The sequence below is a fragment of the Strix aluco genome, chromosome 13 (assembly GCF_031877795.1).
Source record: "Strix aluco isolate bStrAlu1 chromosome 13, bStrAlu1.hap1, whole genome shotgun sequence".
In the NCBI taxonomy this organism is placed as follows: domain Eukaryota; kingdom Metazoa; phylum Chordata; class Aves; order Strigiformes; family Strigidae; genus Strix; species Strix aluco.
In genome coordinates, this window is record NC_133943.1 from 1,744,606 (window position 1) to 1,772,593 (window position 27,988).

The 27,988-nt window shown below is 41.7% G+C and overlaps 4 protein-coding genes and 1 long non-coding RNA gene across 11 annotated transcripts in view; 2 read left to right on the forward strand and 3 right to left on the reverse strand.

Moving 5' to 3' along the window:
- The window catches only part of AFF4 (ALF transcription elongation factor 4), a 52,619-nt gene extending 35,782 nt beyond the window's left edge, over nucleotides 1–16,837 (forward strand). For 6 of the 7 annotated variants that reach the window (XM_074838429.1, XM_074838427.1, XM_074838428.1 and 3 more), the window contains 10 exons: nucleotides 2,129–2,217; nucleotides 3,803–4,040; nucleotides 6,173–6,270; nucleotides 6,992–7,055; nucleotides 7,205–7,341; nucleotides 7,744–7,815; nucleotides 8,537–8,630; nucleotides 9,808–9,851; nucleotides 10,704–10,924; nucleotides 11,524–16,837. In XM_074838429.1, the coding sequence (XP_074694530.1) occupies nucleotides 2,129–2,217; nucleotides 3,803–4,040; nucleotides 6,173–6,270; nucleotides 6,992–7,055; nucleotides 7,205–7,341; nucleotides 7,744–7,815; nucleotides 8,537–8,630; nucleotides 9,808–9,851; nucleotides 10,704–10,924; nucleotides 11,524–11,642 (1,176 nt within the window). In that variant the 3' untranslated portion in view covers nucleotides 11,643–16,837. The remainder of the gene's footprint in view (nucleotides 1–2,128; nucleotides 2,218–3,802; nucleotides 4,041–6,172; nucleotides 6,271–6,991; nucleotides 7,056–7,204; nucleotides 7,342–7,743; nucleotides 7,816–8,536; nucleotides 8,631–9,807; nucleotides 9,852–10,703; nucleotides 10,925–11,523) is intronic. The other variant, XM_074838433.1, reaches the window with a different exon arrangement.
- Nucleotides 16,838–17,335: 498 nt separating this feature from the next.
- Nucleotides 17,336–21,195, reverse strand: LEAP2 (liver enriched antimicrobial peptide 2). Its single transcript, XM_074838437.1, has 3 exons — nucleotides 19,235–21,195; nucleotides 18,688–18,827; nucleotides 17,336–17,703 (listed from the first exon to the last, which is right to left on the reverse strand). Exons 1-3 carry the CDS (start codon nucleotides 19,289–19,291, stop codon nucleotides 17,667–17,669), a joined length of 234 nt encoding a protein of 77 aa, XP_074694538.1. The 5' UTR covers nucleotides 19,292–21,195; the 3' UTR covers nucleotides 17,336–17,666.
- A 31-nt stretch (nucleotides 21,196–21,226) lies between these two features.
- On the forward strand, nucleotides 21,227–21,740 carry LOC141929247 (uncharacterized). The gene is made up of 2 exons (XR_012624983.1): nucleotides 21,227–21,447; nucleotides 21,560–21,740. It is a non-coding gene; the product is annotated as an uncharacterized LOC141929247 (long non-coding RNA).
- UQCRQ (ubiquinol-cytochrome c reductase complex III subunit VII) lies at nucleotides 21,626–22,170 on the reverse strand. Its single transcript, XM_074838436.1, has 2 exons — nucleotides 21,964–22,170; nucleotides 21,626–21,849 (listed from the first exon to the last, which is right to left on the reverse strand). The coding sequence occupies exons 1-2, from the start codon at nucleotides 22,115–22,117 to the stop codon at nucleotides 21,755–21,757; spliced, it is 249 nt and encodes an 82-aa protein (XP_074694537.1). The 5' UTR covers nucleotides 22,118–22,170; the 3' UTR covers nucleotides 21,626–21,754.
- A 2,209-nt stretch (nucleotides 22,171–24,379) lies between these two features.
- On the reverse strand, nucleotides 24,380–27,603 carry GDF9 (growth differentiation factor 9). The gene is made up of 2 exons (XM_074838774.1): nucleotides 27,174–27,603; nucleotides 24,380–25,332 (listed from the first exon to the last, which is right to left on the reverse strand). Exons 1-2 carry the CDS (start codon nucleotides 27,601–27,603, stop codon nucleotides 24,380–24,382), a joined length of 1,383 nt encoding a protein of 460 aa, XP_074694875.1.
- Nucleotides 27,604–27,988: the final 385 nt, after the last annotated feature.

The following is a 27,988-nucleotide window of genomic DNA, read 5'->3' on the forward strand; positions in this document are numbered from 1 at the left end:
GAGCTGGAGCTCGTGGAGCTTCTGTACCTCTGAGCACCGCATCCTGCCCTCGCATGCCTCCGCTCCCTCTTGCACTGCAGGCAAGCTCAGGCAGCTGATCCAATGGAAAATTCACCTGGCCAAACAAGAGGGGGGGAAAAAAAAAAAAGGCACAGTCTTCAGCTCCTTGAACCAGTGAATCATGCAATTGCATATTGTCAGGACCAGGGATGGGGCAGAAACGGGCCTGGGGCAGAAATGGGCCTGGGGCATGGTAGCAGCAGAAACCCTAATCTCAAGGGTGCTGCTTTATTGGGAGCAGAGGGATCTTTCCATAATGATATTTAATCTTTTCCAAAAAAGCATTTCATCTTTTCAACTATAAATAAAGCAGGAATGCCTGAGGGCAATAAAATGGACAGGAGTCAGTGGGGGACCTGAACAGAAGTAATACTCTTAGAGGAGGGAATGGTAAGAAGTAGTTGGTGGTGTAATTTTAAACTGCTTCCACAAACCTCAGAACATAGCCAGTCTGTATAAAGAGTGAGCCTGTGACTGTCAGATGGAGTCAGTGATCCAGTGAGTGTTTATAAGTTTCTGGTTTCCATGAAGTTAGGACCGTAAAGCCCTGGTTCAGGGATTCCAAAATTGCTGTGCTACTCTGGATTTCATTCTGAAAATTTCATTTTGATAGGGATTTGGCAGCGGTTGTAAGACTTCGTTGACGTGTGGAATCAAAGGATATCATTTGGAGAGTGATTTGACTCTCCAGAGGAGATAGATGATTTCAGTTAAACCAGTTTTCCTACTGAGCAACCTCAATAAACTTGACCATTTACTGAAATTAGTGTCATCTAGGAGACTTGACATGTAACTGCAAACAGAAGTTTCTCCTGTACTGATTCCTATTTTTGCTGGATAAGGAAATTAAGTGAGAAAGTATGAGCCTTTTTTGTAAAATGGGAATAACTCTGACCAGTACAGTGATTAGTTATTTTTTGCACATGTTACTGTATAAATCCTAATGTTCATGGGAACACGCTCACATGCTCCAAAGTCTCTGAATACCCTGACTTCCATTTCCTTGACCGGTTATGCCTTTCAGTACACATTTGGAGTTACAGCATTAAAGATCTCTGCTCTTACATCTAAACCAGAAAGCTTTGGTAAGACCAATGAAATTTAGGCTTTATCCCAGCAAACATTCTGGTTGTTAATTGTTTGAAATCCTCAGATTACTCTGATGCTTACTGGTGCATGCTGGAGAAGATGCAAGCCTGTTTGAGGCAACTGAAGAAAAACCCACCCTTTCCCCCCCACCCCTCCAGTTTTGAGGTTTACGAGTGCCTTCTACGCAGCTGGGGCCACTTGATTTCTACACATTATTTGCTCGTGTGCTTCCTTGACCGTAAGGCTCAGGGTTGCAGCATCAGTGTAACAAAAATGAAACCTTTTGGGTTTGAATCTGGGTTATGTCACCACATGACTTATTCTGTGAGGCCCTATTTTCCATTTTATTCACTGTATTGATACTTCCAGTGCTTGCTGAAGGCAGCTTAGAAACTTACCTTCAAGACCTTTTGACTTGAGGATTAAATTTATATAATTTATCATCTTCAGCATCTCTGCAAGATTTTTACCTTTTTTTGTCATTGTGGCCTAACCTCTGTTAGGCTCCACAACATAAAATCTGTCTCTTGATCTCTTATTGAAGCCTTTGGCAGATTTTGCTGGTATTTCATGGTGATAATGATATGGTGATAATTTAGGGATGTGGTGTAGTTGGGAACTGTCAGTGTTAGATTAATGGATGGACTAGATGATCTTCAAGGTCTTTTCCAACCTTGATGGTTCTGTGATTCTGTGATAATATATGTTTTTGCTAAATGAACAACTTAGGTGCTACATCTTTTATGCAGGTTGGTAATTTAGAAGCCAGACTTTGTTTTTCATTATGTTCCTATATCAGGGTCTGGTCAAATATTTGATAGGGACTAGATGCTGTAGGGCATGTTTTTGTGGTCCGTCATAGCTTATTCTGTACACTGCAAAGCACCTGCTAAATTATGTCTCTTCATGTGAAAGATTGCCCCTCTGAAGCTGTAATGTGGACGTTTGCCTGGATGTATTTCTTGTTTGCTTTATTCAGAATGAAGATGAAAACAGAGCCAGCGAAAGCAAGAAAACGAAACTGGAAGAAAAAGCTACATCAGGACACAAGACTTCCAGCAGTAGGGAGTGAGTATCTTGGCTGTGTTCTCAACATTGAAGGCTCAGGGTGATCGAGGAGAAGATGGGTGCCTGTCTTCCCCCCTCTTCTCCTCCCCCTCCCACCCCCCCAACAACGTGTTTCCTCATTATTAATCGGTGGGTAAAATTCCATTCATTCTTACCCTTCAGACAGATTGACTTCAGAGTTCTTGCTAGTAGTTGGTGGAAATTAATTTCCATAACCAAAAACATTGGCCAAGGACAATTGTTTTACTTACCAGAAGTAGGGTAACCCCTCATGTGAAGGGTTGGTGTGTTATGGAATACCTGCTTCCTTGTTTTTCTCTAATATACGGGGGGTTTTGTTTGTTTTAGAAATCAGCTGTGCATCTGGCTTTTTGATCGTGCAAAATCTGTGCTTTTAAATTCACCCAATCTGGTAATTCTCAGTTTAGCAAGTTTATAAACTGCGAATAAATGACTTAACTGGCATTGTCTGGGAAGCCGATGGCACTGAGATTTGGATCTGTGGATTTAGCCTCACGTTTGCTTGATACATTAGCTAAAGAAAAGTGTGAATGACACAAAAGCAAAGTAATACAGAATTAGCAAATCAATAACATTGTTTGATACTCCTTTACTTGTATGTTATTTCTGTAATTTTCCACGCTTTTTGTAAGAACTGTTATGCTTTTATTTGATTTATTTCTTGGTCAGTGTTGATCCACAGGAAAGAGTCAGTTTTTTTCCACTGCCTCTTAAAACTCTGCTATTTCAGATCAAGCAACTGAAAACTAGTATAATTATGTCATGGAAAATATTGCTGTAGAGTGAGTAATTGCCAAATTACAAATATGTGAGAAGCTGCAGCACATCAGATGCTAGAAAAGTTGTTTGCACATTCCGAATTAAACAGTGTCTCACTATTTGTTAGGAAACAGATGTAGAATGAATGGATGCGTTTCTAGCTTGATTATGCTTTTTTGCCTATTATTTGTGATATTTGCTTGATTGCCAGTGCAGTTATCTGAAGGACATTTAATTAAATGAAACTGTATGATTTTATAAAAGTAATGTGTAGAAAGAATTATTACAGGAAGCCAGAAATAGCCCACGAGCAGCCAAGGTAAGAGTGTACTGAAAGGCTACGCTGAAAAAGCTTCCCTGTTTCCTGGGTTCCAGAGAACATTTATCTGGGCCATCTTTTTTCTGAGCTGTTAGGCTGACGAGTCTGCAACAGACAGGCTGGCGCTAACGTTGGCATTAATTTCTTACACTGTAAGTGTTTTAGGGTGTTTTTTTAAGAACTGTTGTAGGGATGTGGTTTTATGGTTAGAACTTGCCTACTGTGTTTTCAGGTCAGAACAAATAAAATGGTGAAAACGAGTTCAATCTGGCTTCATAGAAACCTACTTACCAAGATGGTTATTCTCTTTCTTTTCCTCCATATATAGTTTGCTAGGTCTAACAATAAAAATCTTGTTTGTTTTTAAAAAAAATATTTTAAAAAAAGATTTGCGGTGTTGGGGGGTTTTTTTGTTTTTTTCTTTGGGTTTGGTTTTGGTTTTTTAGGGAAAGAAACCCAAAACCTGAATTTGTTCATTTTTTCCAGGTCTTCAAAGCCAAGTGCTGTTAAAGAGAAGGACTTACTGCCATCTCCTGCTGCCCCAGTCCTGCAGAAAGATGTCAAGCAAGAACACGGGTCCCGGAAGAGGACGGTCAGTCAGTCGTCATCCTTAAAGTCCAGCAGCAACCTTAGCAAGGAGAGTGGCAGCAGCAGTAAAAGCAGCTCATCTTCCAAACAAAAGAAGACGGAGGGAAAGGGTTCTAGCAGTGCTAAAGAGACCAAGGTAAGGGGCTTATTCTGTAAAAGCCTTAAGCCTGTTTCTTTGCAGTTTGACATGCTCAGTGTGATCTAAACAAGAATTTGCAGTTCAAGTTAAAATGTGGTTAGTTCTAGATATGCGTTCTTTCGTGTCATAGTGCTTAAGTGCCTTGGAAGCCTATAAATTAGGGAGGGAGGGATCGTAGAATACTAATGCTTATTCCTACCAAATTCTTATGTTAATTAGTGAAATGTGTTTAGTCATCTTCTGATTACTGATGCTGCTTATTTAGTGTTTAATTTGTTAATAAGAAATATCACTAGAAAGCCGTTTACACAAAAGTAGATGGAACAATGAGGTTACTCTTGTCTCATCGGAGAAGATAGAGATCTTGTCCTGATTTTTAAGGAGAGCGGGAGCTCGGTCCACGCTCAGTGCTGGGACACAAAGCTATAGCTCTCATCTTGTGACGCTGTAGGACTGCAGAAAGATTATTTTAACTCCAGCTCGGGAATGTACAGAGCTCTGTGTGGCTGGAGTGAAGAAACCACGGTTATAAAGATGGTGCAGAAAATGGTTTTTAAGGTATTTAGGTTAGGAGGATATTTAGATGTGATGAAATTTAGAAATATTATAGGAAAATGACACTCTTAAGTCACTAAATTTTAATATGCTTTTTCATCAGTATATAAATGTGTCTTGCTGGACAGAAATTAGCCTGTGAGGACATCTGAGTGTGTTGTTGAATACCTGTGATGAGCAGTTTTTATTGTACAGCCAGTTGTCGAGCACAGTACGTTTCACTGGGAGGGATTTCACCTTTGTCTGTGCGGTTCCAAGGTGTGCTGGTGGGCTGTCTGCAAGCGCTCCGCAGCAAAGCCCCAAAGCCTCCGATGGGCCGTGGAAACTCCAGTTTAAGCAGCTGCTGAACCTCAGGAGTTGGATTTGCAGTGTCTGAAAAGCTTAGAAGCAAAGTCTAAAAATATTCGGGAAAGATAATTGATTTGGGGAGGAGTAAAGTAGCAAATAGACATTAGCAATGGCAGAAAGTAACTTAGTCATCAGGGTGGAGTTCATGAGTATCTGAACTGGGAGACGTGCTGCGTTACTTCAGATGCCAATACCAGGGGATTTTAGAAGCCTGGCAGGTTGCGTATATCCGTGGCTGCATAAGACATTTCCAGGAACTGTAGATAGTGAATTTACCTTGCAGGCTGAGGCTTTGCCCTTTCTTTATTCATCAGCATAGAAACGTCCCTAAGCCAGTTGTTAATTTGTGAGATGTTTATCATTTTATACCTCACATATGCTTAGTCATGTCTTTCTTAAAGTGCTCTATGCTCTCCCTGCATTGCACTGCATGTTTTATTATTGTTTGTACGTTACAATGGTAGATAGGACATTGCTGTGCAAACCTGGTGCCTTGCAACTCCAGGATCCTTCTGGTTAGCAATAATCTGATAAAAGTAGGTTATGAAATACATCTCTATAGGTGGCCTTTGGTCACGATAAATCAAGGAGCGGAAAACAGAGATGAAGCTGGGGAGTTGTTTTATACTGTTTAGCTACTAAAAATTGATTCATTTATGATTCACAGTGTGTTTGTAGTGTCCGGTCTTTAGCCTGAAGTGTAATGTTGAGCCGTGTATAATTTAGGGGAGCAAGGACAGTGTCTTGTGAAGACAGCCAATTTCTCTCCCTCAAGATGATGTTTATCCTTCCAAAAGTTTTTTTTTTTCCAAGGCAAAGACATTCAGCAGAGCATGTTGTTGACAGAAATGAGAAATCATAAAAACATTCATAATCTGTTTATTAGAGTGGAAAAACAGGACTTAGAAACAGTGACAGGGGAGATTCAGGGAAGGATTTCCTGGACCCGGGTGTGTCTAGAAAGCCTTGGCCGCATTCTTTCCTCTAATGGAGATCTCCTGGTGTATTAGAGTGAGGAGCTTGATTACAGCCTCTGCATCCACCTCTGTGCCAGCAGTAGGTGAAAGCCTCATGGACGCTGTGTTACTGTCTGTGGTGAATGGCAGCTAAAGGAGCTGCAGAGCCTCTAATGCCTGAAGTCATGGGAGAAATTTATACAAATCCTTTTCTTGAAGGCAGAGAAGATTCAACTGTTCTTTATTATTTGACAACAATTTTCCTTTCAGGAAAAGATTCTGAACAATTCATCAAACTGCCCTCCTGCGTCTGGCCAGTCTACAGAAAGTTCAAAGTCAAGAAGAGCAAAACTTGTTTTTGACGATAGGTAAGAACAGCAAAAGGTGCCTTTCCCTTTGCGGGGCTGTGGATCTTGGGGCACAGCCAGCTCCCCACGGAGAAGAGCTGTCGTTTTGCTTCACAAAAGCTGTGAAGTGGAGCTGGCGCTCTGGAGCGCTGCGCGTTGGTGTGCAGCGGCGTGCTTGCCTGGCTGCTCCCTGGGCCGGTGGCTTGGCAAGCAGCACAGTCCTTGAGGAGGAGCTGTAGCCTGCCCTGTACATTCCTGCCGAGCACGAAAGGACCACGCAGTAGACTGAAATAGCTCAGGGTTGTTCTGTTTTTAAATGTTGAGAAAGTAAAACAAATATTTTACCATCTTGTGCAGGCTTTAGGTTTCACTTGTACCAGTTCAAATCTCAGCACAATGCTTGCTCTTAAAGCATTTCTCTTTGTTGTTCTTTAAATTCATTTTACAGATAAAATGATGTTTATACCAAATGTAAAAGTAACTTCCTGGCTAAGAACTCTGGAAGTGGGCACCTGAAACTAGAGAACTAAATTTAAACTATTTGTAACACTTTTATGATACTGTAACTAATCATACTAGTTAACTATTTTATCAGCTTTTTAAAGTTTTATCACAGTGTAGCTCCTGTAACTTGAGTTAGACACAAAAAATATGACATTTGGCAACACTGAGAAACTTCAGTCATAAAAGAAACTGCAGTATGGGTGGGGCCGAGTCCATAAATTTGTGTCTTCTGTTGCAGGACTTACTCAGCTGATCATTATTTGCAAGAAGCAAAGAAGTTAAAACATAATGCAGATGCATTGGTAAGTAAATCTCCAATACTTACCTGGTGTTTGTGTATTATATTGGGGTTTGTTTACTGCTTTTGGCATTTTGCTGCCCTTCTGGAATGGAGCTTTCTTCTATTTCCTCTCTGGTTTTTGTCCTTAAAAGTTTTTTCCGATCTGCTCAGTCTGACAGGTTTGAGAAGGCTGTGTACTACCTAGATGCTGTAGTGTCGTTCATTGAGTGTGGGAATGCATTGGAGAAAAATGCTCAGGAATCCAAGTCCCCGTTCCCTATGTATTCAGAAACTGTGGAATTAATCAAGTAAGCATTGCAAAGCGTGTACAAAAGTCAAGTGGGTGGGAAGGAGGTCTGGAAATCAGAGCTTCTAGATTTGCTAAAGTTTTGCTGCCAACTTTTAAGGTCTCTTATCATTCTCCAATAAAAGTGGATCACCTACCAGTTTGTTCCAGTTGCTGAGGCTTAAAGTGTTTTCATGAGATGCTTTCTCCTAAGGCTCTTGAAGTCTCTCTACAATGTGTAACACATGAAAAGCAAAATCATTGCAATTACTACCTAGTCAGCATGTTGTTTAGGGTCTGAGAGAGGTTTCTGAAATGGTGAAGACAGTTGAAACTAGAAATTCATAAGAACGTCAGTGTGTTGTGATTGATGAGTGATACTGTCATCTTTCTTTTGTTGTTTACTTGCTGTCTTTGTTTGTAGATACACTATGAAACTGAAGAATTACTTGGCACCGGATGCTACGGCTGCAGATAAAAGGCTGGCAGTGCTTTGGTATGTGTCTTCTGAACTTCATACAATGCACTGATTCATTTCAGATGTTTTATCTACATGAAATGCTGTATTACACTTGAGTTCGCAGGTGTTTCTGAACCAAATTTATGAGTTTTCCACTTGGCTGTACGTAAAGGTTAATGCTGTATAGCCGATTACTGTAAATTGGGGCAGAGGGGATGTTGACAACGAGGGCTGAGTCTTTGAAATATGAAGGAGTAACAGCAGAAAGGATGGGGGCGTCCTTCCTATGTACTCACCCAGCGATAAGTCAAAATTTGGACTGGCTGTGAAGAATTGTCACTGGCCTCCCAGATTAACTAAATGGCTGCAGCAGGTGTGGGGGACCAGAACCAACTGGTGTCAGGTGGAAGAGAAAGGGGAGGCCGTGGCAGAGTGCTTTAGACTCCATATGTCCTGACACGAGTGAAAATAAATGAAACCCATCTAGGAAGTAACTTCGTGTTGTCTCCTATGCTGAGAACTGGAAACTGATTATATCAGCAAGATCACTAAAAATTGTAGTTTCAGCTTAAGGCACACAAAGCTGGTTTTATTTCCTTGAGAATTTAAAGGTGCTTATGGATTTTTTTGGTAGACCTGCAACTTGAGAGTTAGCAGAGAAAGCTTTAATAACACAGCTGCTAGATTTTTGAACTTCACTCAGTTGTGATAAACTTGACTTTAACTCTGAATGTTGTGTTATTCTGTCTTTGGTCAGTCTGCGGTGCCAATCTCTACTATACCTAAGGCTTTTCAAACTGAAAAAGGAAAGTGCATTGAAATACTCTAAAACTCTGACTGAACATCTGAAGGTAATTACATATGTATTTTCTTAAAATATTAAAACCTTGTCAAATTAAAGGTCTACATCACTTAATTCCTGAATCTAATTTTCAGACTGCTACATGAGAACTTGGAATATACCCTGTTTAGAACTGGAGCTGGAAAGTAAATTAAAGTTGAGTAGTTTAAACCTGGGAAGAGACAGCACGGCTGTCATAACCCTACAGTTCCAAGCATGATGGCGCTCTGTGAATAATTTGATCTAGCGTTTGTTTTCTTCAATAGATTTAGTAGGCTTCAAGGAGAATTTGAAAATGTTTTTCTTGCTGCGGATAGAACAAGCTGAAACTTCACTTTCATGTTTAAGCTTAAGGGAATTCAGGATCTCGGGGTGCATTACATGGGCTGCAGCTATTCCGCCTGCACAAAAGCTGGCACCGGAGCCAACCTCTAATTCAAAACCAAATTGGCTTGTTTGAATTTTTGCTGTTTGCATTGGGCTGTTTGATATTTGTTTCTAATTATGCCCCCCACTCCCCTCCCTGCTACCAGTGAATTTATCTAAGTTGCTGTGCAACTGTTTTAAAAGTGCTGTCAGGGAAGGGAGATGAAGAGATGTCCTTGGGATGAATTTATTTGAATCAAGATGTTGTAGATGAGAAAAACAGTTACAATGCTTCTGTAATGTTACTCAGTCCTTAATCTAGACTGAGATTTTCAAAGGAACACTTGGAGGTATGTCGCTAGTGTCACTGGCTTTCTCTGAAACTTCCAACTATCAATACTGTGAAGAAACAGGCTTGTCACATGCCCGACTTCTCAGATTTTTTGAGACTTCTTTAATTGTTCAGTGCCAGTAATAACAGATTTCTTCCTATTAATGGGCTGAAAACCCTAAAATGTTCTCATAAGAGACAGTGGGATCTAAGGGTTAGAACACAGGCCTACTCCAGTCCTATATGTATTTAGTGGCTTTCTTTGTGTTGCTAAAATAATCCCTTAGTTTGTGTTTTAGTCATCAGTAAAAAAGGATATTGTCCCAAATTTGAATTTACTTTGGTATTATTCAGAATGTTGGTTATTGCTTAAAATAAAAACTACAAAAATTAATTTGGTCAAAAATAACCAATTAAATAACCAAATAAACTATAACTAATTAAAGTATGAACATAAACTGGGTGACAAATTTCTTCTTCCCCCAAACAGAATTCCTATAATAATTCTCAAGCACCATCACCTGGTATGGGAAGGTAAGTAGTGAAAGCTGTTACCTGTATTTCTCAACTTCTAGCTAGTTTTCTACATAAACTGTGTGCCTGGGGCGCTCAGAGAGTAGCTTCTCCCTCATTAAAGTGTTGGGGTGATTGTTCTAAGGGTGTAGATTTGAATTTGGTTGTTTGTGTAGTTATTCTGATAGAAGGTTTGGAAGGCTGCTGCTTGTGATGGTGCTCTGCAGAGAGTGTCTGGCAGCTCCTTGTTGAAAAAAATAAAGGCTTATTGTGTCACTAACACACAAGTTACTTATCTCCGTGAGTTTTGTTCTGTTTTATTTAATGCTTTTTCCCTCAAAACAATAGCTTTACTAATGCTGCAAGCCCAGACGGTTACAAGTACTTTCAGGGTTGTCTGTTCCCTATTTAATAATTGACTTTTATTCTTTTAAACCTAACAATGGACCTTCAATAGGTTACTCTGAGTTTTAGGAGGGCAATTCAGATTTGCATTGTGTATCTGAAAGTGTAATATTATGGCAGAATAGTTACCAGGTAGTTGTAATATTTTCATTATTATTCTTTAAGGTTCAATTTATTTAAACAGTGAATTTAAGATGTGATTGAGTTAAAAGGTGATGAGGTTTTGGTGGTTTGGGCTGTGAAGCTAAAACATAAGAATCGGAGGATCCTCAGCAGTTGCTACCAGCTCATCCACTTCATCTGTTGTGGGGCAAATCCTGACTTCTTGCTGTGTAAAGCAGGAGTGCTTTGGCACCTCACACCCTGAGATGTGGGAAGAGAGGTCTTAGAGGGCGTCTTACAGCATGATGTGCCTAAAGTACATAAATATATGCATTGACAACGTACTGTTTTTCTTTGGCTAAGCAGCAAGCCTGTCGGTATGCCGTCTCCAGTCTCTCCAAAGCTGTCGCCAGGGAATTCAGGAAATTACTCTTCCGGGGCAGCCAACCCTTCAGGGAGCGGGTCTTCGGTGACGATCCCCCAGAGGATCCATCAGATGGCAGCCAGCTACGTCCAAGTTACATCCAACTTCCTCTATGCCACTGAAATTTGGGACCAAGCCGAACAGCTGTCTAAAGAGCAGAAAGGTAAGGGCTGGCACGAGCGGATCGTGACAGCGGATGTACCAGAGTGCGCTGAAACGCTCACAGGCTTTGAATTTTGGGGTTGAATTTAGTGGTGCACAGGATGCTTAACCAGGTCCTCTGCGAAAGAAAGATGGAGAGTTACACCTTCGATCACAGTGATACCCCCGGGCTGGTTGTCTTGGTTGTTAGGGAGGTGTTGGAGATGTAGTGTTGTCTACTAGCAGTGTGTTTAAAAAAAAAATAAAAAAAAAATCTGTGTTGCATTTTCTGTAAGATGTTCAGTGTAGGAAGAGGAACTGGGTACGTTTCCATCTCTGAAGTTCTTAAGCGAAACACACATTTGAGGGGGAAGGCCAAAGAAGTTTTACAATAGTTTAACTGTACTCTTAATTATTCTTATCAACCGGTCGTCTGCAAAGGAGTAAAGGAATTGGTTAGAAAGGGCCTTTTTCCTTTACTTTATTCTTCCATCATTCAGCCATCTTTCATTACTTCTATCTTAATCTAAAAGATTCATGCTGAAACAATGCGGGGGTTGGCCGTAATATTTCCCATATAAAAATAGGTGCATGGTTTAACTTGTGCTTCTGTTGTTTCAGAGTTCTTTGCTGAACTGGATAAAGTTATGGGCCCTCTGATTTTTAACTCAAGCATCATGACAGACCTAGTGCGTTACACCCGTCAGGGATTACATTGGTTGCGCCTGGATGCCAAGTGATATTTTGAACTGAAGGAATGGAAAATCGAACACATTTTTCTCGCTGCCTCTGATTTATCTCCACAACACTGTGTCATGTCAATAAGGAAGACTGCCATAACACATTGCTTAGTTGACACTAAGAGCAAGGAATGCTTACACATGTCTCCCATCCTCATTTGTGTTTTGTGTTTTAACCCCAAATCATTTGGTTAATGGACTTCTTCAGTATTCCCGTCTTAAGTTATTTAAATATTTTTAAATTTGCTACATATAAAGGTGTAGTTTTGCTGATCTGTCATGGATAGATCATTGGAATTCCAGTCATAATACATAAATAGTCAGTTTAAATCCTATTTATTTTAATTTTTTAATTTTGAAAAGCCCAGTTTGGGGCAGTTTTTAGCTATTTCTTCCCTAAATTTACCCTTTCGAGTACTTAGCAGAAATTAAACATAGACACTTTATTTAAGTACTTTTGTGAGCTTTGTTACTCTGTAATGTCTTGTGGTGGTAGAGCCTGTAAAAGGAATTAGGGTTGATAGGTTCTAACGTGTAGGGACACCATACTTTTCATGCCTAATGCCTATGAGTCAACTAATAAATGACAACTACAGATTTATTATTGCAGAATTTGTACTAAATAGAAAAGTTCCAGATATTCTTCTACGTATTAAGATACTTCATTTAAATGAATTATAAAGAAATTTATATGGAAAAGTATTTAGCTGGATCTGACTTGGATTGTTTTCAAGGCAGTTTCAAAACATCGATTAACACTATAACAATCACAAAACATTACAGTAATTTGCATTTAATGTGATGTTGAAGTAATGGTGTAGGAATGAACGTCAGTCTGATAGGTGCGATGCATACAGGAAAGGTTTCTGGAAAGGACAATCTTGTGCTTTTTTTGCATCTCTTCATTCAAAATACGTTTTGTTTCTGTGCTTGTCATTTTTCGACGCTTAAAGTTCATCAGTGAACTTTGTGGTTAAAAAAACCCAACGATAGTTAAATTCCTACCAGAACTGTCATTTGCATCTTCTCCATTGACTGAGAAACCAGGAATCTTGAGCAGAAATCGAGGTGCATGTTTTCCTTTTAGGGTCTGATAGGTAATGGACACTACAGGATGACAGTGCAACAGCCATCGTGGGGTGGGAGCACACCTGCTATTACAGGGAAATGACTCTTTTGATGCAGAACGGATTTAAAACTCGTATTTACCCCGTGTTAATGAAGGTCCCGTTAATGTTTGATGGAGCATAATACTCACTTGCAAGGGAGCGACTTGGTGCAACGGAAATGGTTCGTGGAGTTGCAATTGACTGCTCTCAAAAAGTGTAAACCAAAGTACCTTTCCACGTAAGGTGCTTGTCTAAGTAAAAGGTTTAAAATGCTACTGCTTTCAGTATTGCTTAGTGCCCCTAACATGTCTGGTGTGCCTTATGCCTTACTTTTAGATGAAGATTTTATGAACTGTTTACAAGATGTTTTACAGCAGGACCAGGTATACTGTATGCAGTGGTCTTCTGCAGTACTTTGGTAAAATTCCATTTCCTTTTTAAAAGTACTAGTGTCTGTCACACAAACTGACTTCTCATTGCAGTGGTCTCCTTTTGAAGAGTCAAACTCTGAATCCTTTGGAGTGAGATTGTGGAATGCTGCTTTGTTTTCTCTCCCATTTAACCCTTTATTCTGTACCAGATATGAACGTGCATGTTCAGGAAAATTATTGCACTAAATTTTTTGTGTAGTTGTAGTTAAGTGCCAAAATCACGGCAACCTCGAGAGAAGGAATAGAATTCTACGCTACTTAGTACTGCAGTATGTCCTATGGGCTTTAAGAGTTTAGAAGTTTTGCAAATTAGTAACCTACTAAAAGGTAGCTGCATATTCGTAGAGCTTCCTTTGCGTTCCAGCGTGTTTTGTACTTCCAGAAAAGCTTTGCTACGTACGAATTGATACATGGTTAACAGACCTGTGACTTTTTCCATGATAGCCGAATTTACTCTTCAGGTCTGTTGGAGCATCCTTTTTATTGAATCACTGTGCAAGGTCACGTTTCTGTTAGTGTTTGCTGGTCGAGACAGAACTCTGTACCCTCAAACTCCGCATCTTGGTTAATGGGACACTGTCAACTATTTTTCCTTTAATACTCTAAAGTGCCTAGCACACTTTTGACGCTATATAAAAAAATACCTTCATAGGAGTTGCATTCATAGTTTATTTTTTGTGTAGTGCTGCACTAGCCAGCATGGCTGTTTTTTGGCTTGCTCCTTTGTGCACAGTTACCATTACTGTTAGCAGCAATGGTCTCATCTCTGGGAATTTTTTTTCCTTAACTAGAGTCCCACAAATACCTTTTGGTGTCACGCTAAATTGGTCTCTTAAAAATGTATCGCTTATCCCTAGATCAGAGGATCTTAAAAAATGGTCTTCAAACGACCAGAAGGCTCTTTACGTTGTGTCAAAATGTGGACCTGAACTGGTTGAAAGTGTCCCACCTAAACAGTGTACTTTGTAGTAGAATATCCTCTAGAGTGCTGTCCCAGGTCTTCCATCTGTTCGGGAGATATGCAGTGGTCTTGGTAACTGGAAAGAAATGCCTTACGCATTCGTGGCTATTTCGAACAGGTAGATTTGAACTCTGCAATTCCGAAAGCATATCTTCATATGGGATTTACCATTGCTTCCAAGACAAAAGTGATGTACTTTGTCAGATTCCATAGCTAAAACAAAATGCAAGTACATAATAGGCTTCCATCCCTCTGTCCAAGTGCAGGCGAACGGTCTAAACCTGTCCTTTCGTACCTCTGCGTGTCACTTCGGTACTAACGCACGTTGCACTAGTGACTAACGATGAGGGAATCCCTAACTCCTGGCTTCCTAAATGATTCCCTGGACGATTGTATATGAAATACATATCAACGCTGTAATTTTAATTCCCTCACTGAACGCGGTCCCAGTTGGTGAATCTTAAAAAAATGGCTTAATCAGACTAGGCTTGCTCAGATATCAATACTATTTGAATTTGCTGTCAAACTTGCAGGTTCCTAGGTGATAAGGTGCAACCATTTATAATTTTAAACAAATCTTCAGGACACCAGAGTAAAACAGCCCGAGACTTTTATTTTGATTTGAAACTATTAGCCATAAAGCAGAGCGTATGGATGGCTCTCCTTGGCTTTTGATGGCAGTATGCAATTTGTATTGTATGTGTCTTTTAATATATATGTATATATATATGAACTCAGTCTGTCCAAAGTATATGTTATACTTGTTTTTAGATTATGGTGCAACTGACTATATTGATATATTATTTATTGAGTGCTGAATCGCCATCTTATTGGTGATAAATATTGCATATTATACAGGAGTGCAATGTATATTCCTTTAGATTGCTGAGGCTTGATTGCTGTGATAACAAAAAAAAAAAATGCCCTGAAATGTATTTATGAATGGCCCCAACATACAGAGAGTCAGTACTTTATGGAAATAATGTAGCGCTTGCCTGGGGCAAGTAAAATAAAGCCTTAGGCAGATAATTATGTAGTTTGCCAAAATGGCAGACTGCTGGAAAGAGAGACTACCTTTGCTGTATTTAATATTTCATTTACCTAACAGATATTTGCTGTCACTGCAGTGTTTATATTAAGGCAGATACAAAAGGGCCTGAGCAAGTCAAGTTTGAATTGCCCATTGGGGAGTAAACAACTTCCAAATTCTTCGATTTCTGACAAATACTTTGGTCAGGGTTTAAATTACTCCGTCTGATGAATCAGTGTTCTGGAAAACCCCGTGTTTCCACCAAGAAAGTGAACGCTTGACATCTGTAAGCGTAAAGAGTAGCCAAAGCTTTTGCTAGCCAACTCAGACAAATCCAGACCTATTCCAGGAGACAAATTTCCTAAGCAGGAAGGTTACGTCAACTCGAACAATCAGGGAATCGCGGTGTCTGTCCAGCTCCATTGCTTTCCGAGGAATCGGGCTCTGCTTTTGAGGCCGTTTGAGGCCGGCCGCGCTGGGGGGGAGCGGCGGGCCGGGCAGGGTCGGTAAATCCTTCTGGGGTGGCTGCGGCCCGGGCCGAGGGGCAGCGTTGGCTCCCTGCCGGCGCTCGGCCCAGCTCCCCTCGGGCACGTCCGGAGCAATCCAAACGCTGGGGTACGGCGCAGAGTTTGTGTCGGCTCTCCTTACCTACATGCTTCACCCGTTTTAATCTCCTCTAGAAACCCAGCGGACGCGTGTCCGTTCCGGGTGTCACTCTCCACGCGTGCTAACGGAGCGGGTAGAGGCGAATCGGGATGCAATGTTCCCTGTCTTCAGTTTTTATATGCAACCCTAATCGTTGATGGAGTTGGGTGCACAGTACTTCCACAGCAGCTGTTTGGGGCTGCCTTGGCATTATACATCCGAAAACTCAACTCTAAGGACCAGGCATGACTTTTGCAAGCACAGTTCCTGACATTTGTATCTGGTCCCCCTTTTAAATTGTTTTAAGAAATTTTGTATATGGAGGATAAAGTGCTTATATATTTATTAAAAATCCTTTATCTTATTTGAAATTATTATTTGGTGAAGAAGGGTTTTTCTTTTGGGGGAGGGCTTGGGGGTGGGGGAAGGTAACTTTTAACCTGTCACTTATAAATGAAGCCCTTATTAATCATACAGAAAGGTACTGTTAGTAACTAATGGGATGTCTCTGTTTTATGCTTTGTACATGACAAGTCCATGTGTTACATTTTGTTTCTATCAAAATATTTAGGCATCTGTCTTCAACCAAAACCTAAAAAAAAAAAACAAACTGTGATTTTATTTGTTGCAATACATTTGAAATTTCAAAGGGTACTTTGGGGCTCAAAATTAGGATTTCTAAGTCAGTATGTGCATTTCACGTAATAAAGCTGTTAATGGTGAGCAAAGTATTATATACTAACTAGATTTTTTCCACATCTGTATAGTATATTCTATGTATTTTGTGGTATTGAGATTATAGAAAGTTTAGTGTCTGAAACATGCGTTTAATGTGTATTTTTAAACAAATTTATGGCAATTAAAATATTTGGAGAAAAGGGTATCACATTTCAATTTGTAAAGATCTTTTTAACTACTGTGTCATTAAAATGCTTTGTACAATGCAAAACTGTAACTGGAGAAACTAAGTTTAATAAATATCAAATAGATTTTCTGTATTAAACTTCAAAAACACTGTGCTCTATCTCTTGCGTGGGCTTTCTCCTCCCTGGCATCGCATTTTTAAGCAGAGTTTCATTTTTTTGATCCTCGTGCTCTGTGCGTAACAAAAGGAAGACAGCGTTCGGTATTTGTGTCCCAGACTTGTTGCTCCTTATCTAATCAGAAGTGGCTTTGTTTCCTTCAGCTCTCGGAGTTACCATACAACAGGTCAGAATTGCATTTTGAACAATTTGGTTTAGAATAGTAGATAGTTCTGTGGCAAAACTCAGTCTAGGACATTTATTTAAGTAAATTGGATGAGAACTAATTAAACACTTTTCCTTCTGGTTATCACTGGGTATATTTGGGATATTGAAAATGCCATCAGCGGTATCAGTTTGTTTGCTCCCTCTTTCTTGCAGGCCTTTATCTGAGGTACTGGTAGGAGTTCAGCTGCTCGCCCTGGAGCGAAACGGGAGCAGGATCTACTTTCTGCCATACACTTTGCTCACAGGATGCAAGGAAAACCAGCGTGGTTTGCTGAATATAAATTTTTAATTCGCACCTTAAAAAAATAAAAATGAACCATTACAAAACAAAAAAAAAAAACCCCAACACGAGATGCAGAGTCCTTTTATTGAGCTTGGCCACAGAGTCATCCTGAAGCGTGCGCTGCAGCGGTACAGCCTTGGGTAGAAAATGCTCTCAGGCTCTTCCAAGTCCTTTTATCAGTTCATACGACAGAAATGTTCAATATATTTATTGCTCGATTCACTGTCCTAGCTCTTGAGCAGTCAATAAATATTCCAGATGCAGAGTGGAGCATTGTCAGCAGTAACAGTGAGGGGTGTTCTGCAGCGGGACGGGTCACTCGGAGGCTGTTCTGAGGAAACAGCGATTCTTCCTGCAAAACAAAACCTCCTCAGGCACGGGCAGCTCGGGCTGCGCAGGGCTTGGACAGACAGACAGACAGACATCCTCAGCTACGTCCTTAGCAGCGTTCCTCCTACCCCAGCTGTCCAACAGTGCTCATATTCAGCTCGTGTAGCCGTGCACACTGTATTCACCTCTCTATTCCGTTCTCTTGACGCATTTTATGTTCTTTGCTTTGTGTAACAACTCCAAAGCTCGTTACGCGGGGCTGCGCGGTCAGGGAGCGGTGTAGAAATCGTACACAGCTGAAATCCCTCTGTCCTGTAGCTGCTGTTACAGCTCCCTCACGTTAATCAGCAGAAGCAAATGATGCATTTCAAACGCACGCAAAATAGCAGCCCTGCTCCCCTGTCCTACTATATTTACGTACCGTGGAACATGGATCTATTCTACCCTGCGATTCTTTCTGCTATGTGTACAGCAGGTGCCACACAGAATCACCTTTCAGTCACCTCGCAGTAATTTTAACTAATCAATTTAGATGAACGATTTGCTCATGTCTGGTGCTCATGAGAACTAAATGGCTTTTGATATTTTAGTTGTCTTTTAAACTATGAGCTCAAGTAATCACCTTAAAAGTGATTCATTTAGGGTATGGTGCTGCTTTTAATTAATATATGCTTCAAAGTAAACAGTACTGGCTTTAAGAAGGATTAATTTTAGGATGTTGAAGTGATTCCCTAAAAGCTGTCTAGAATCCCATGTTCTTTTTGGGAAAGATGGGTTATTTGGGGTTGCAATGAAAGGACCAAGGCTTGTAATCAAGGGCACTTGGACTCTGCTCTGTTTGCCCTGCTTACAAAAGAGGTCTAAATCTATTGCCCCATCCCTCTTCCTAGTATCTTTTGGATGCACAGAATTAACTCCCTACCTCATCTGGGTGAGAACCGCTGGGAACTTCCTCTACAGAATATATTAAGTGTCACTGAGCCCGACGCTGCTGGGGATGAGTTACCTGCACAGCATCGTAAGGCATTCGCTGTTATCCCTGCACGAGGCTCCGACGGGTCTCAGCGAGACTCCTCTCCAGAACGGGGTCATCCTCTTCGGCCTCGTCAGCCCAGGCTGGCGCCGGTGCAGGGAAGCGCCGCGGGTCTGAAACAGATTGTGCAACTGTCAGCAGCAGCCGGCAGCTGGAGGTGCTCGGTCATTCTGGTGCTGAGGTCAACAGTCTGAAGTGAGGAACTTGAAATCTCTCGTTTTCAGATCATAGCATGTGCTGTTAAAGTATAATTGCTTGTATCCTAACCCCAAAGAAGTATAAAAATTAACTGTTTTTTAATCTTGGGTGGGAAGGCAGAATTACTTGCTAAATTACATCTCAGAGTAACCCAGTGTTCACTAGGCAGTTACTCTACATTTTTATGATGTTGAATCCTCTAAACGAGCTCTACCGTCACCTCTAACTCCTGCCAGTTATTTATGCAAATCATAACAGTTTTTATGAACGACCTGACCATCTGAATCAGCGCTTTAAGTAGTGTTAAATAGCCTCTCTTTACCTGGCTGAGCAGCAGGGAGCAGAGCAGGACGACCGCCACCATCTTCCAGCAGTGCATCTTCACAGTACGAGCCGTCGCTTCGACCGCAGGACCAGCCTTGGGCGGAGGAGGTAGGACGAGCCCCAGATAGAACTTCCCAAGCTTCAGTTAGATTTTTATAGACTTCATTCTCTTATCGTTGCATCAGCTGTCAGTCATTACAGGAACAAAGTTCGTTTCGGAGCAAGTGGGAATTACTAAGTTAGCATCCGCCAAAGTGATCTGGTTCAAGGCCTGTCTATCTAGCTAATGATTTACTCCCCTTCTACTTGTACTTTGTCTGGTCAGCTTACCAGTTGTGCCAACTGTTCCTTTTTTTAAAACCTACCTAACATTACCAGAACTCCATGGTGTATTTGTAAAGGGTGGTTAGCCCAAAGTATTATGGTACAGATCAAAAGCCATAACCTCATTTAACTTCTGCGACGTTCGCGGCGTTGAGTTTGTCAGCCGGGGGTAAGTATTGTCTTATCAAGTCGATGTGGAGCAGTGAATCATGGTTTTGATCCTGCTTGTCATTCTTGGTGCATGGAAGAGTCATGAGGAAGTTACTTAACCTTCCTTTCCAGGCACATGATACTCAAAAAGCAGATGTACTAACTGTTCAGATGGGTTTTGGAATGTAACAAGTATGTTATGCATGATAAATAATAGACCTTTTCATCCAAGGATCTCGTGTGTAGTTCAAGATAATCCCTAGGTAGGTGACCCCCAGAGAAGAGGCTGCTGCAAGGGTCTTCTGGAGCCCAGTTGCTCCATGTGACAAGACTCTGGTTTCTTTAGCTGAGCTGTCCCTGCTGCATTCTGCCTCCACCTCACCGTGTAACTCACAGCTTGCCTTCTAAACCGTGCCAGCAACTCCCACTGACATGGATGGGCCGTTTGTAATTAAGGGGAATCTTAACTTTTCCATTGTGAAATGAGATTGCAACAGCCTAGAGAAAAGAATGTTTAAGAAGAGCTGTTACCTCTCATCTTCTCCATAATCCTCTCACCTTACAAACATTGGCACGAGCAGGGGAAGCGTTTGTCTAAGATTACCAGTCTGCAAATGGACCTTGGTGCTCGCTCCTCCTCTGAGATCTTGTGCATCTGGCTCCCACATCCGTCCCACGAGCGCCGTGCCTGTCAGGTACGAGATTGCTGAGACTGCAGAGTCACAGACAGAATACCAACTTCTTTGTGTCAAGTATGTGTAGGTTTTGGAGCAGACTATGCTTTAAGTTACTTCAAGTAGGGAGATACCGTATAAAATAGTGAACTGTGTTTTAACCAAATTGTAAATACAAATCTGGATGTAATAAGCAATCATTTTCTGTGATTGCTTAATATGGAGGCTTAAGTGCCAGCATGGAAAACAAGTGCCTTAGATTAAGATAATGCCATGTGTCAGGTTCCCGTCTACAGATCATCACCCCTTAGCCCAAACTTCACTGGGATTAAATCAAAACCTTCCCAGCATATTGTCTACAACCGCTTTTGGAAAATTTCATCATCAGGGGGCTGGAGCCCCTCCCCTGTGAGGACAGGCTGAGAGAGTTGGGGGGGTTCAGCTGGAGAAGAGAAGGCTCCGGGGAGACCTTAAAGCGGCCTCCCAGGACTGAAAGGGGGGTACAGGAAAGGGGGGAGGGACTCTTTATCGGGGAGTGTAGGGATAGGACGAGGGGGAACGGTTTTAAACTGAGATTGGTTAGATTTAGATTAAAATAGAAGGAAGAAATTCTTCCCTGTGAGGGTGGTGAGGTCCTGGCACAGGTTGCCCAGAGAAGCTGTGGCTGCCCCCTCCCTGGAAGGGTTCAAGGCCAGGTTGGACGGGGCTTTGGGCAACCTGGGCTAGTGGAAGGTGTCCCTGCCCAGGGCAGGGGGTGGGACAGGATGGGCTTTAAGATCCCATTCAACCCAAACCGTTCTGTGATTCTATGAGACAAAACCTCTCCCAGCGCAGCTTGTACCTGTTGCCCCTTGGGAAGAAGGAGCCTCTGTACAGAGGTCAAGGTCCACATTCAGCCCTCAGCCAGCTCGTGCAGTTTTGGTCAATACCAAACCAGGTGGATTATTTCTTTTTTCACAGCTCTCAAGGCTAGAGGAAAAAGAAGTGGCCAGTGATGGGAAAACAGAGGGAGGAATGAGCTGTTATTTCAAATCATCTCCAGCTGAAGGCAGCCCTGGCTACAGTAGTTATATTGGGAAATGTTTCAAAGAAACGGGAGTCAAAAAGGCTGGAAATGCTCAAACATAGAAGAGTTTGAGCACACAGACCTTTAGCCTGATTATCTCCCTGTACAGAGTGAACCAGACAGAGATTTGATGCTACTCACCTTACACATCTCAAGACACAGACTTCACACAAAGTCATGGGGCAAAGTTAAGAGTTTATTAGACGTGACTTATCTCCCTCTTAATACCCTTCTAGTCATATGAACAAGCTTAGCAACGCCAAGATGATAATACAGTGAGCTAACAATCTCCTTATTAACCCGGTTACTGGTCGTTTTCATAGTCAGCAGGGTTCTTCCTCTTCAGTCTCTCAAACTCCTGCATTCCCCAGGAATAAAGGAGGTAGCCTCCCAAAAGGGCTGAAAAGGAAAGGGCACTGCGATAAGCACACGATAGCGTGTGTGAGGGAAAAAAGCGGGGCTTTTATTTTACACCCCTCAGCCCATCCATCCCCCCCCCCCCGCCATACTCACGGGGTACCACCTTGAAGACCTGGGAGCTGAACCGCCGCCAGACGTTGGGCAGCCCCTGCGAGAAGACGTTGGGGAAGGCGCGTTGCTCGAAGGGCGAGAGGCTGTAGCTGATGACATGGCGAACCCGCGCCAGGTTCCCGAAGTGACGGCCCATGGCGACGCGGGGTCACCTTCTTCACCGCCGCCGCCGCTCGCCCCGGAAGCGGAAGCGGCATCGGAGATGCCGCTTCCGCTTCCGGGGCGGGCGGCGGCGGTTGCCTCAGTGCCCCCCCCCTCAGGGCCCGAGAGCGGTTTTTCCTTATAAAATCACAATTTTTACACCGCCATTGTAATAATTTCACCCCAGTGACACGTCCCCCGACGCGTGAAGAAGAGCCGCCTCATGGCAGCGCTTGAAAACCCGCTGGTGAATCCCAAATCTAAACTGATCGTCACCCAAGAGGCCGCCTGTTTGTGGGGGGTGAGGTTTCCTGCCTCAAGAGGTCTGGAACGTTAAAATTATGATCAGAATAGATATGACAGCGGACCGGCAATGGTGTAGCGACATAAATCCACCCTGGAAAACACGGGCTCGACCTTCAAGCCAGCGCTGAGATTACATCTCTCCGAAGATGACCCAGAAACATGGTTTCTTGAGCTCCCTGTCAGCACTTTGTCTTAAACTGGCTTTTCCATTTGTGTCAAAGAAAGTATTAACTCTATTTTCCTCCTTGGTGGCTCAGGGAAGCTGATTTCCTGCTGTTTGAAAGGGATTCGCAAGAGCGACGCGTATTAGGCAATTTGAATTAAACCAATCAAATGTAGTGTTAACTCTGGGCTGGGATTTTTTTTTTTTTTCTTTGACATTGAGATATTTTCCTTGAGCTTTTGGTATTTATTTCAAACAAACCTCCAACTAGAGCCAATGCAAGCACTATTTTTAGTTCAACAATTCCAGGCTACCGCACTCTTCGATAGCAACTTCATTTGGATAGAAGTTATACGACCGTCAGCCAGATCGTACTGCACCTCCATGGAGTACTTCAAGCTTGGAGAAGTGTCACACCAACGCAGACTAGTTCACAGTGAACCGCTGTCACAGTAACACAAACCCACACACCCTTGGGCTCCCTCCTTTCCCTGCCAGGCTGAGCTCCCAGCCCCAGGCCAAGCCCCGTGGAATTGCGTAGGTCAGGATCTAAGGTTGGGGCTGGTCAGGTGGCTTATTGTAGAAAGTTAAGGCATTTATGTAGCAATGCATTAGCAAGTTGTGATTTTAAAGGCTATTCCTAACATGTTTTGAAAGGGCAGTGCTGCTCCACATCTTTTTATTAAAAAAAAAAAAATCCCTACAAAACAGGGGTTTTTGGGTGTATGAGCCACATCGAAAGCTGTCTTAGCTTGGGTCCCCAGCCTGAAACCAGCATTTTTGACAAAATTCTTAAAGCTAGAAGAGTCTAGAAGAAAATAAATCAATTGTAGTAAAAACTTGGTTTGAAAGCATATAGAATTAAGTCACTGTTACTTACAATTTTGTTGCGAGAGGACAAGGCTATGGCCCCACATTTTCAGACTACCAAACCAATTTAACAGCATTTAAATAAACTATTTTTAAAAAAAAAAAAAACTGACAGCATTGAACATTTCTTTATCATTCAGAAGCAAGTGACAGTGTAGTTCCACATGTAGAACTCTGTGCCCTCACCCCACGAACAGCTGGTGATTTGTTCTTGAACTAGACCAAACCTTTCTGGCTTTAACAGCCAGTTAACTTTCTGGTGCCAGTTCTTACTCAAATAGTTCAGTGATTTAAGTTTTCACAAGTTACCACGCAGCTGTCCTTAAATTCTTACCACCTGTTGAGAAAGCCTGAAGAGTGTAACAAAAGAAAAGCAAAAACAACCTTGTAACTTTTTACAGAACCATAAGGAGGAATTGACTTCTTGCTTGGGGAACTGGAAACGTGGTAGGGGAAAAAAGAATGAAAACCTGAGAAAGTAATTTTAACATTAAGGCTTTCCTCTCTTCCTAGACACTTGCTGGAGATGTCACACCATGTATTTCTTTATAGAGAGGAAGATTAGCAGGCATTGAATGTAAGTGATATGCATGATAAGCATTTATTTCTTTTTTTAAATCTGTAACAAAACAGCTTAAAATAGACATATGGTAGTTGAAAGCTTTTCCACATTTTAAATGCAGAATTATTCCAATAAAAAGATATTACTTACATTTCATTTCACATTCTAGAAAGGCTGAGTGGCTACAAAAGTAAGTGCTATGATGTAAACACCTTCTACTAACTCCATGCCAAATCCTAACCGGTTTTATAGAGCTATTAGAGTTACACACATGCTATTCAGTTGGTTAAAGCTACAGATACTTTGAGGATGCAAAAATACCCAAACCTGGCGTAAAACCAATTAGGGTTCACCCACTACCGACAGGTGCACTTGGTAGCTATCATATCTTCATACTCTTTGTAGACGATGGAGCCATCGGGCTCTATGGTCAGGACGCTCAGCGGGCTGTATTCGGCAGGAACGCAGGAGGGCTTTGGGACAGAGGAGTCCAGTTTCTCATATATTATGTTCTGAACCATTGTGTGCACCGGAGAGCCGTAACGATGCCCGACGACCCTTGGGCAGTCACCCTTGCAGTACTGCGGGCTGTACCTCTGAGGTGCTATTATCCATTTGTCCCATTTTAGTTGGCTAAAACTTAGACGGAAGTTGTGAAGCTCACACTCGTTTTGAGGGAACAGAAATTGTTTAAAATACTCGCTCAAATTATAAGGTGGAGTTGCCGGTGCTTCCTTCAGATTCCCATCTCTTCGACGCCGAGAGGCCCTTTTACCCTGTGAATTCTCTTTGCCTTTGTCACCCGTAGGATCAACAAGAGGACTGTTCCTTTGCCTGGGCCACACTGGGTTTGTCCTTCTGTGTCCAAGGGAGTTCCACCTGTGATAAGCTTGCTCACTGGTATCATTCAGATAAAGAAGAAGAGAAGGGGGAACCAGTGCCACATTAATGGGATTTTCCAGTTTAGTGTTCTGTTGTGGATCACCCAAGAGACAAGTGACGTTCACAGCCATATGAATATTTCTCCTATTAGTAGCAATTAGAGGCTGGAGAAAAGAAGTCACATCAATCTCAACCCACTTGCGTTTTCTAAGTTCAAAGTGCAGGCTAAAAGCTATAGTGTGTGAAATGCTGGGACATACTTGGCTAGAAAAATCACGCTCCTTAACAGATAAATGGCACATGCATGTAATGGAAGAAGAAATGGGAACTGACGTGTCAAAGGAATAGAGCAAGACAGACTTGAGTAAGTGCTCTAGAGCAGTAACACGATCCAGGTTGAAGAGTAAATCCACCGAGTGAATGTCTCCTGAGAAGGGAAACAAAAAATCTTGTAGAGTCAGTGCATCTTAATTTTCCACCTAGACATAAATACGATCGTGTAGTGGATAAGTAGAAATAATTCAGCAGCAGAAGAAACCAATTTAGATGCCCCCCCTTATTTCTATTATGTGGAATTTATACTTTGGACAGGGACAGAAGATTTAAAAGTTAAGACAACAAAACCCACGCTTTTAAGAGGTATTAGAATTCTTTCATTAAAAAAAACCATACAGGAGAAAGTTTGCAGTTCTCTTTTCAGCGTTAATATGGGGAAACAGGAACTAGACACTCCAAATTATACAAGTCCTGAAATGAAATAGCTATCGTTTTGAGTGAATGCTTTCAAAGCTTTGTAGCATTAACTCTAGTTATTCCTCCTAGTCATATATTCCTGTTGAAGAATAGCAAGGCAAAATTTATTGATTAGCACCACTTAAAATTATCGTTGTATCATGAGTTTCACTTTTCTTGTATGAAACAGAACCAGCGCTTCCAAATTATTCTGCATGCACATTTCTGGCTCATTCACCCCTACTGTAAGATACACTACTCTTCTCTTTTCCCCCCGATGTTAAGAATTTTCTGGCATTCTTTGAATTTGCTCCAATTTCCATCTTGTTTTGAGATTGATGAACCCATTTCCTGGACTGTTTTCCAGATGTGGACATAGCATATGTTTATTATATTGCTTTTTTTCCTACTCACCACGGTATTTCTTCTGTAATTAGAAATTGTTCATTTTTGCCAACACAAATGCATTAAGTGATCTCTTCAAATTTACATAGGCCAAGTAATCAGAAATCATATGAGGGCTCTGTAGACCTTGATAAACTCATGTTTCCTATATTAATGAATTTTTCTACAATCATGAATTTGAATAGCCTCAGTAATTGCAGGAAGTTGGTTCAGATTTGGGCTGCTACTTTAATTATTACTGCATTTAAGATGTATAACCACAAGATTAACTGTTAACTGTGAGTATATTTCTGAATCAGATTACACTATGCCAGGAAATTTTAGTCATAAATACTGATTTTTATTTTGTTTTTCCATAGTGAATACTTCTTGACTGAACCTCAATCTCAAGGTGCTGTTACTGTGCACAAATATGATGTTTGTGTTTAAGATTATCTGTCTTTCTAAGTGAAAAAATCCAAGTCGGGAGAACTCAGATCACTTGTCAGCAATCACATAAGTAGAATTAAAGGCCAAGGATTTCTGGCTGCTGTTGCTGCAACCAGCCCACATTTAAGAAATCCATGAAAGTAAGTTACAAAGTGCCCAGCCATCCTAGTTTTTCAGTCCTGAGCCTGATTTACAAGTTGTTCTACTCTTCCCTTCAGAATATTCACACTTTTGGGTCACAATTCTTCCCTAGCAAATGTACAAGGCAAGGAGAAAAGTCATCTTGTGATGGGATTTCTGGCTGCTTGTTACAAGTCTCATTACATTGTTATGTTTTTCTGGCCTTGAAAAAAGCAAAACTGAGATAGGCAGCAGGAGAAAACATGATGCCCATTATGCCTAACCTTTTCTTACAACTGACTCTCCACTTTTCTTACAACTAATTGTAGTTTTCTCTGACTCATAATAAGATGAGTCAGCCTGAAACATCAGTATCATCTTGAACATAGTACCCTTTGTGTGGCATTTCCCAAACCGTGGAGAAGTAGGTTATGAAAAACACCTACAGTTTAAGAGAAGAGCCATCAGGATTAAAATAGCAACAACTCTAAAGAAAGAAGATATTCCTGTATTATGCTGTAAGCACAGAACACATGGAAAATCCCCATTTAACCTTTGCCACTGAGGTCACCCCACACCTACCTTTCATTAGGTCCCTGTGGTGGTGCTTGCATTCCGAACACGGAGTGAAAAGTCGAACAGTGTTATAGAGGTGGCTTTTGTTAGCCTTTGGGATTCCCTCTTTGGTGGCAGACATCTTATATAGCCTCTTCATGTACCGAAGGGCTCTGGAGTCTGGCCGTAGCCTGGGGGCCTCGCCGGCCCAGTCCTGGGGTCCCCGGTCAGACAGCACCTTGAGGAGGGGAGGCAGGAGGGCATACCCATGTCTCACACCTTTTGGCAGCCGCAGCAATGGATTCGGCTCACTGGCAGCATCCTCAGGAGCTACCAGTAACCCCGAGGTCTTGTCAGAGCCTACCCGACCCCTGGAGTGGGGGGAGCACTGGATGCTAGAAGAAAACCAGTGAAGACAGTAATAGAAACAAACACAAATTCTCCAGGTATTCTCCATCCTGCTCAGGGTTGCAGCCAAAAAAACACCTCCCCTAAAATATTCAAGGAAAAAAAGAGTACCTGAGCCCCATCCCTTATATATGTTGCAGCTGTGGAGTGGGAGGGAGGTTTCCTTCTGATTAGAGACCAAAGAGAAAGGTCTGCAGCTGGCTGCTGAGACCACATGGCTGTTTGTATTTAGGCTGGAGCCTTTGCCCATGAAAGCATATTATAAACAAAAACCTTATTCTGAGAGTTAACCTTTTTCACGTGGTAAATTACAAAACAGGAGTGAGTGCAGCCTCCAGAGGGAGCCGGGGAGATGAGTTAGTGTTGGCTAGTCCAACTAAATCCACGTTTATTTGCAGAAATATACATAAAGCTAAATATTATTGCTCTTAGCA